This window comes from Prorops nasuta, unplaced genomic scaffold (genome assembly GCF_024137725.1).
Source record: "Prorops nasuta isolate Cenicafe-Biocafe unplaced genomic scaffold, Cenicafe_Pnas_1.2 PNAS00009, whole genome shotgun sequence".
Classification (NCBI taxonomy): domain Eukaryota; kingdom Metazoa; phylum Arthropoda; class Insecta; order Hymenoptera; family Bethylidae; genus Prorops; species Prorops nasuta.
The window spans coordinates 4,994,206-5,003,103 of record NW_027116806.1 but is presented as its reverse complement, the minus strand read 5'-3'; the positions used below and the strand labels follow the sequence as shown (position 1 = coordinate 5,003,103).

At 42.1% G+C, this 8,898-nt stretch overlaps 1 protein-coding gene across 1 annotated transcript; it reads right to left on the bottom strand.

The window, feature by feature from the left end:
* Window positions 1–5,504: 5,504 nt before the first annotated feature.
* On the bottom strand, window positions 5,505–8,136 carry LOC136776276 (uncharacterized). The gene is made up of 3 exons (XM_066731691.1): window positions 7,775–8,136; window positions 7,517–7,702; window positions 5,505–6,453 (listed from the first exon to the last, which is right to left on the bottom strand). The coding sequence occupies exons 1-3, from the start codon at window positions 8,021–8,023 to the stop codon at window positions 6,403–6,405; spliced, it is 486 nt and encodes a 161-aa protein (XP_066587788.1). The 5' UTR covers window positions 8,024–8,136; the 3' UTR covers window positions 5,505–6,402.
* Between the last annotated feature and the right edge of the window lie 762 nt (window positions 8,137–8,898).

Genomic DNA, 8,898 nt, shown 5'->3' with positions numbered 1-8,898 from the left:
CGAAGGGAAACGGCGGGAAAAGACAAAGGGGTGGTGGAGAACTGTGAATCCCGTGGCAGCAATGCCACTACATTCGCTCGCCTTTCAAAGCTGGGACGGTTTAACCCCCTCTCTAATTCCACCCCCCTCCATTCGAAACCTCTAGCAACCCTCAACGAGTAACCTTGTTTTACCATCGTCTTCCGGATTCCGCGTCGAATCGTCCGAAACTGTTAATTACCCTTTAACTCTCTCTGCCGCGTTATTCCGACGAATTTTAATCTCTCTCTCTCTCTCTCTCTCTCTCTCTCTCTCTCAAAAACTAACCTCCTCTCGTCTCACTTTCACCTCGATTTCTCCCTTAAATTTAAAATTAACAAAACTCGAATTCTTCCCTACTCCTGTAAATCGGATCCAGTTTAACGAAGAAATTGTTTTTTCGGTTTAAATTTGAAATCCGAAGCAGCGTATATAGCACGGGATTGAACGGTGGATTTTATTGAGATTTTCCTAAGGGTGTTTTTACGGGGTCTAAGCTGGGATGGTGTGTTCTGTTCGTCTTACGCTTTGTGTGTATATATATTCATAAAGCCCTTTATTGGGGTAGTTATAACGCGACTCGAAAGGGTGAGTTTTCGGGGGATGATTTATCATTATCCCGATAAACTAGACTCGATAAGGATACTCGACACATCGGACACGTTCTGTTTGGATAGGGACGAATGATTTACCATTTCCTCGGTGCATCTGCTCGTTTAATTAACGCTGCTCTCTGTTTCTGGACCTTTTGTTTCCAAGATATATCGACCCTGATACTCTCGATGCTTTTGTCATATACACCGAATAACTTGTTTAAACAATACACTCGAAAGCACCTCAGAATTAGACATTTCTTTTCGTTTCTTCCTTTCACCCTTTTTAACGTTGATAATTTTGGTACGTGCATGGACAATGCGTCTCTTCTACGTTTCATTTGAGAGTTATTTTCCCATGGAAATGGCAAATATATATAAAATATTGAAAAAGAGGAAGAGTTTAAGAGGAGGGATAGAGAGATAGAGAGAGAGAAATTCATGTGTGGTTGGCCACGTTTATGAATGGCTTTTCCATGTGTTCTCAATGACACGTGGTTTAGGGTGATTATATGTAGAGGGGCCGAAGGGAGGCATATTGTTCGCGTGCAAGGGGAATTCCGAGGGGCCGGGGGTGTGTCGACAGGGCGTGGAGTCGATTTACCCTTACCCACGGATCCACCACTATGAAAATCCTCTACCGCATAATCCCGATCAATTTACAATCTTCCCATTATTAATTCTTTCGTTGATTCTCGATTGATCAATCTTGTATATTTTTGCTTTTATTTTTAATTCGCAAGGCTTTCGAAAGAATTAATGAAATACGAGAAAATGTAAAGCGTCTCTCGGTTGAATCATCGGTATTTGTTCCGGTATTTGTACAAAAGATAGACACCGTTGTAGACATCTTTGTGCATGGTGTAAGAGAGAGAGAGAGAGAGAGAGAGAAGTGCAAAGTGGGGTCAAGTGAATGCACCACTCATTTTCTCTCCTCGTCCCGATTCTTCCTTTGATTCTTGCTACGCTCCTTCAATAAAATCGACCGTTAAATGCCTTATCCAGGCACAGTGGTGAATAAAAAATTCACTTCTCTCTCAAAAGATTTTATTTTTGCTTCGACATAAAAGACAATTAAAAAACGTGAGAAGAGTACATCTAATTGATCGATTTCCGTTTCAGGTTCCTGGTCCCGTCAGCATTCATTAAGGTAAGTGCAATTTTCCCATACTTTTCGGTTACTTTTACCGTCCCTTGTGAATTACGAGCCTGCGGTGCCTTCTGCCCAGACTCGAAAGAATCGAGATGGGCAAGGGCTTTGGCGAATTTTTTTTTGTGGCTGGCAAATATGAATAACAATCAAGAGGCATAACCCTCCCACGATATATAGGCTCGCATAATACTGGTAATATATGTATTATACGGCCGGTCTTTACGAGCAACTGGCGCATTTTTATGCTAATCCGCCAATCGTACCCACACTGTAAACAGAAATCGTCACTCGAATTTGTTCCGCGAAAAAAAGTGCCTCGTAAACGGGGACGAGGGTGCATATATTGCATCTCTCGGACAAAGTCCGAGGAAAATTCCTCTCGTGACCTTGGGGGGAGGAAAAAACCTTGAAAACCACAGAAAAAAAGAAGAACAGAGCTCCCCTCGTCCAATCAATTTTCCCCGAATTGGTTGGATAGCGGTTGAACCCGTTTGTAAATTTCATTCGTTCAACTCGTCGCTCTCATACCCCATCGTTTCTCTAATTTTATTCCATGACAAAAAAAATCTTTCCGTAAACAATCAAAGCGTATGATTTCGCAGTAAAATTTTGTTAATTAAAATTTCTAGTTAATTTATTTTATTTTCCCGTAGAGTTTTCACGCTGCTGTCCTAGCAAAATTATACACATTTGCTATATATTATATATACACATCGAGACGCGTTGTTGATTGGGTGGGACTGGGACGAGTGTCGGTGGAGCAAAGTACAGAGAGTCGAGAAGAATTGGCGATACGCTGATGATAGACAGTCGGATAGATAGATGGAGGAGAATATAGGGGAGGGGAGATTACATGGCGAGAGGGTCGAGGGAGGGGAATAAAACGAGCGCCGAGGCATCGCGGCCAGCCGTTTTGTGCACGGCGCGCAAAAGATGCCTTTGAATCCTTAACTCCCTTTGAAACTCTCATTCTGGGAGCAAAATGGCGAGAACGAGCCGTATTCTTCTGCTGAATGACGTATTGAGCGAGTTTTGTATGCCGTTGCGTCCGCGTACGGCTCATCCAGGAGCCACCGGCTGCTTGTGCCGTTTATACTTTATGTATATACATATATATATATATATATATGTGTTTAGTGTAGTATACATACACATATGTAAATACTGTTATTTACGAGCCAGCCCCTCTTCCCCCGACGTCTCCTCGGATAAGAAACGTATCCTGCAGTCGCGTGAGAATCCACGAAGAATGAATTTCGATCTGCTTGTATCAGTGGTGTACGTTTATGATCCATCGGTGATAGGGAGATAAAATTCAATTCATGGATTAATCGAACCACGCGCATCAGATGTTTCCATTCGGAGATTTGATACAAGTTAGAAGAGCCTGAAGAAAAATCTGTGTTGAATATAGCAGGGAAGAGTCTGAGCCCAGAAGACTGTTCGCAACAATAAATTTGTAATGAGTATAAATGGTGTACGGCTGATGATCTATTGGTTCGAGGGAGGGGGGATAAATTTAACTTGGTGGATTTATCAAACCAAGTTTATTAGATTTGTGCACTGGAGGATCTGCAAAGCGGATCTCTCGTTGCAAAGAGAAAATGTTCGTGAATATAGTCAGGAGTCTGAGCCAAGGAGGCTCTCCACACAGCAATGAACTGCGATGCATACGAGTGATACACGTTGATGATCTTTCGATGAGGGGCAGGGTGGAGGGGAGTAAATAAAAGTCGATCGAAGCAAGTGCATTAGATTTTTGCACTCGTGGATCTGGCACGGGCCGTCTCTCTGTGCTCGGAGAAGATTTGCGTGAAGATAGCAGGGAGTCTGAGCCGAGGAGGCTCTCCGCAGCGGAGGAGTAAGGGTGGTGGTGGTGGTAGTGGTGGTGGTGGTGGTGGTGGTAGGAGTATGGGGTGGGGTGGTGTAGGAGGCGGAGGGCATAGAGCAGCTGAATAGGAAGCGACACAATGGACCTGGGTGGCTGTGGAGGCGTGTTATCAAATGGGTTCCTCATTCACATACTGCGGCCTGAGCTACCTGTGTCTGTCTGTACCGATGTCTGTCTGTTATACTTATTCATACGGCCCATTGTGTCCTCCACTGTTGAGTCGAGTTCAGTTCAGTTGAGAACGCGATGGAACGTGCCACAATGCACGAATATGGACTGTGCCTCTCATTCTCTCTCTCTCTCTCTCTCTCCCTCTCTCGCTCCCACACAAACACACACACCTTAAAATCCTAACACCCTTTCACTCTCCTCCCCCCACAACCAACGTCTTCAACCTTTTCTAAACTCTCCCACCCCCTATTTTACCACCCACCAGCCCCGATCTCTCGATGCTTTCGTCCGGCCGGCTGAAAAGAAAATTGTGTTGGGAAATTGTATCCAAGGGAAGACCCTGGCTGGATTCCTCGCTCTTTTCCTCCCCGTCGCTCCTCCTCCAGTCCAGAGAGATTCGCAATTTGCCAAAAGAACGCGAGACCCCTCGACATTTTTTCTCCATGCAATTGCAGGTGGCATCGAAAAGCAGGATGCTCTCGAGTGCAGCCCGTGCATGCGATCCAAGGTGTGCTTTTTGGTAGAATCGCGCAAAGTGCTCCGTGTTACGTTGGAATTTTGGGGTGGCATTGGGGGGGGGGGGGGGGGGGGAGGCGACGGGGGTTGAGGAAGCTTCGGGACGACGCACTTGCACACAATCACCAACGCGCTCGTTGTAGAGCAAGCACCGACAACAATGAGCCAGAGACAAAGCCCAGCTACAATGCTGATGTTGAACTCGACTGATTTCGACGATTTTTGGCCTTTGAATGTGCATCGCGCGTTACTCGACAATGATTCCCGCATACGTAATCATCGCTATGCGCACAGAATCTCCTCCCGCCTACGTATACACACTACGTACACTCGCTACCACCGACAGTGACTCTCAATCCCATCACCAGACTTTCCTCCATGCGAACTCTCGACCTTCCCCCACCACTTTATTATTATTTCTCTTGAAGAGAAGAAGACAAATTTCTCTCGAGTTCTTTTACACCGTGACAAGTGAATTTCTTGAGATTCTTATATAGCAATAATTTTTCTTAGTCCATTTCGAGGATATTCGTGCGTTTGCAAGGTTTCCAGGGAAAATTGTCACTGAGTGGGGGGATCTTGAATCGAAGCTTGTTTCGCGAATGTTTCGGATGTCCAGCGACGATCGATTGAGCACCGCTGACCGCACCTGAATAGATACATTGTACCGGGGCAGCCTATTGACGGGCGATTGTTCCCTCAACAATAACAACAATATCTGAATAGTCGTGCATGCACATCTCGCGCGTAACGCAGCCACGCGAGTGCCTCGACTCGCTTTTCCACCTATGCCATCGGCCCCACTCTCTTTCCAGGAAACACCTACATATACGTCCGAGAAATCCTCCTACTCGCCCGACTACGCGTATCGTGTGCGATTTTAATTTTCTTACTCGTCGCTCTCGCATCTCAGCTTCCTCTTATCTCGATGTAGACATTTATTTGTCCAATCGTAACAAATATCTCAGCAACGTAACGCAGCCATGCAAATGCCTCGGTTCGTTTTTCACCGATAGAACTCTCGCCATCCGCTTGCTTTTGCAACAAAACATTTCCACGCTTCCACGCTCAATATTTGACCCTTGTTTGAAATATTGCGCGCTTTCTATTGTGATTATTCGTTTAATTCGATAGAAGAGAGAAATAGATTTGAAGATCCTCGTGTTATCATGATGTAAGAATTTATTCTTATTGCATTGATATTGATGATATTTATATAAAACAATTTTGGACTTTTTTTTATGTATTTGTTTCTTTTTAGAATTCATTGTTTAATCAGGTTCGTAAACAATAGTCAAAACTATCCGTACATATTATAAAAATCACATTTCGTACAATGTTCGATTATGATTTAGTGCGTAATCATAATTAGCATATAGGAAAGCAGCTTATCTTAGAGTTAATATAAAAAGCTACTAGCAAATTTTTTCTTTCCATTTTAGTATACATATACGGTTGATACTTTACGATGTAGACTTTAAAAGATTTATGTTCAAGAATGTTTCTTGAATCTATGCCGAAGCAGTGTAAGAAAAAAATATTATTTTCGAAAAATGTTAATATTTCGAGTGCACTTGCTTCGGTAAATTGGTACAAACTTGTGTGGTTTGTATGTATATAAAAGATAACGCGGTGTTGTTATTTATATCTTAAAATGAGAAATGACCATTGCAGCCCGTAACCGATTCGCTTCCGCGTTATTGATAAATATTTTTAATAATAGTTTATTAATTATACGCTCGCCTATGAGTAATAAGTGAGAAGTCTCTTTTTGCTATAGGATCAAGCTCTTCATGCATTTTCTTCGTTGTTGTCTTCCATTGTCACGAGGGAAATATGGAATATACGTGTATTTAACGCTTCTGGCGATTACTTTGAAATTCCCTCCTTGGTTTCATTTCTGGTTCCTTTGTGAAACGTGTCTTGTGTAGGTTGAAACTTCTCGTAGATTTCCGTCGAGTCGTTTGATAGAATCGGCCGCTGCTGTATTTTAAATCATCAATGTTGCCTTAAACACTGGGTTTGCGATTTTGGTTTTACTCTGTTTGTTTGTTTTTTTTTTAAAATTGAAACAAGGATGGCTCGCTAAATCCACACTCGTCGCAGCAGCTCTGAAATCCAAAAAATGTTATTTTCATAGCTCGTTGGGTAATTTATACACTTGTGTATGTTTCTTTTTCAGTTACTTCACTCGTATCAAAATATAAACAGTACACCAATATTAAATATTATCATTACCCCCCCCCCCCCCCCCCTCCCCAAGAAATATTTCTATCAACTTTTTCCAATGCACGACAGATCGACTAGTCTTCATTCGACCTTCATTTTTTTCCCATCATAATAGTTCCCTTGGATCGAGGATTTGTCACGCAGAAACGAGTATCTGTCAGGAGATAATTTGCAGATATTTAAATATTCAATTTAGAAACCATAATTCGTATAAAAGAAAAAAATGCAGGACTTTTTGACCACGAGATACCGACAGGTCCACGATAAAATTAAAAAAGCCGATTTTCTGAACATCAGAACTAAGCTCCAAGTAAGAAAGATTTTGCTTCCCCTCTAAACTATAATCCTTAGTGCAATTATTTACAAGCGAATATGGTTTTTAGTGCGTTAAAGAATTGAAGCCTTTAACGAAGTATCAGCTATCGACGTTTTTACAGCAGAATATGATCAAGTATCAACAGACGTTATCGGAGAACATGACAAAATTTTCAAGCCCCAGATATTTGTCGAAATTGGAGTATCTGAGAAAAATTCCTAGCCACAGATATTTATCGAAACCGTGGCAAGTCAGATACTGGATACTGAGCTTCATAGTGTCGATTCCTATCATTTTCAGTACCAATAACAGAAAGTCCAGCAAGATATCCGAAAAAACGGAGGGCTTTAGTAGTGCGCAAAAGAAATAGAGAATTTATAATAGTATGTAGAGAGACAAGACTCGCAAAGGCTGATTTGTTTCTGCGTGAAATTCACATTTGAAGTTTCACAATTCCGAGATCAGAAGAGGAGGAGACAAAGTTTGGTTCCAGATTCAAAATTGAGTATGATCATTAGCTATATAATAATTACAGGGGAATGTATATTTGATTAGAATAAAATGGAGATATAAACATGGGGAAGTAGAAAGAGCGTCGATTATGCTTCATTAGTTTTATGTGTACTCACCGTAGGATAGTCTTCGGTAAGCCCGTAATCGCCCAGTCGAAAATAAACCGATCGGTTTGCCATGAAGGTCTTAAAATTGTAACGGGGCATTGCTGGATTTCTCATTTGCCAAAAAGGCCCCCTGAGATTGGCGCCAAGATTTAGTATGTCGCGCTCCTTGTAAATAACTTTTATCGGCTCGTTCGGCTGAAAAAGTAGATATCGAGAGAATCAGTTTAATTACCGCTTTAATTAAGTGCATTGTCGTGATTAGTCCACCTTTTCAACATTTTTGTTGCATTCGGAAACAGGCGAGCAGGGTCTCGAGGTGTCCGGCGTTAAACCTGGCGTATCATTTTCACCGGAGGGTAAACTACTGATGCCGCTTGATTCACTTGCGGTACTTGGTGAAATTGGCCCGTTGCCGGCTAGACATCTTAATCCTTGTTCGTAAAGAATTCTAACTCCACGAGCACAGAAATGCTCCGGTTCCAGACCCGATAATGGTAGAGCTATGGTCAAGGCCATTCCGAATCGTAAGTCAGTCACAGGAAGAGCCGGATTTCCCGCTTAGTTCAAATTTTTAATTTCGAAATGATTAATCTTAGCGGAGCATATACCTTATTGCTTGCTCCTCCCGGTGCCGGTAGACAACTGAAATGATTTTCTGTGTGTGTTTCATATATTTACTATTTATGACTCCACATCTATTGCATAGTGTACTAATGAAACACATTGGTAAACATGACTTTCAATCGCTCTTGGATCTATAGGAAAATACACAGCTTGTAAATAAAAGCGAAAGGATTTTATTCGCACTTATACAGAAGAGTTTTCAACCTCCCCACCAACATTACAAGCAGAATTTTTCTGTATAACATAATCGTTTTTAGAGATTTTATATTCCTATAAATTTTTTCTCAAAATATCGTTATTGGAAGAAATAAATTTTATCCTGCTGCTGCAGGGATCTACCGATCTTCTTTACCGTTGGTAAGTTTTTAACTTCCTTATCGACCACGAATCCGCGAAGAACCTGTAATACCGACATGTGCTACGGTTCGGGATTTCTACTTTACCCCGAGCGATGCTGCATTACCGACGCTCGCGCTTGCGAATTGTTGCCGCTGATCGCCGCTAGGAAATACGTCTGCTAGACAGAAGCTTTCAGCATCCAATATTTCTCCCAAAATATGGATTTCCGATAGCGGAAAAAATGAAACAACCTTATTTTTGGATTTAGCGAGTAACGAGAATGCAAGAAATTGAAGAATAAATCTGCTTGGGGACCAAAAATTTTTGACCTACTTTCTCGCTAGTGACCGAAGGATAGTACGATTAGTATATAAGGCCAGAGTCTGACCATCCTTTCGTGGTCCGCTACTACTCAGGAAATCCGTGTG

What these genes read in the sequence shown, in the direction of transcription:
- LOC136776276 (XM_066731691.1), bottom strand. Translation starts at nt 8,023, where the DNA reads ATGGCCTTGACCATAGCTCTACCATTATCGGGTCTGGAACCGGAGCAT. An exon ending in GCAACAAAAATGTTGAAAAG is followed by an intron (nt 7,703 to 7,774) that starts GTGGACTAATCA and finishes CTACTTTTTCAG; the next exon opens with CCGAACGAGCCGATAAAAGT. An exon ending in TTACCGAAGACTATCCTACG is followed by an intron (nt 6,454 to 7,516) that starts GTGAGTACACAT and finishes TTTGGATTTCAG; the next exon opens with AGCTGCTGCGACGAGTGTGG.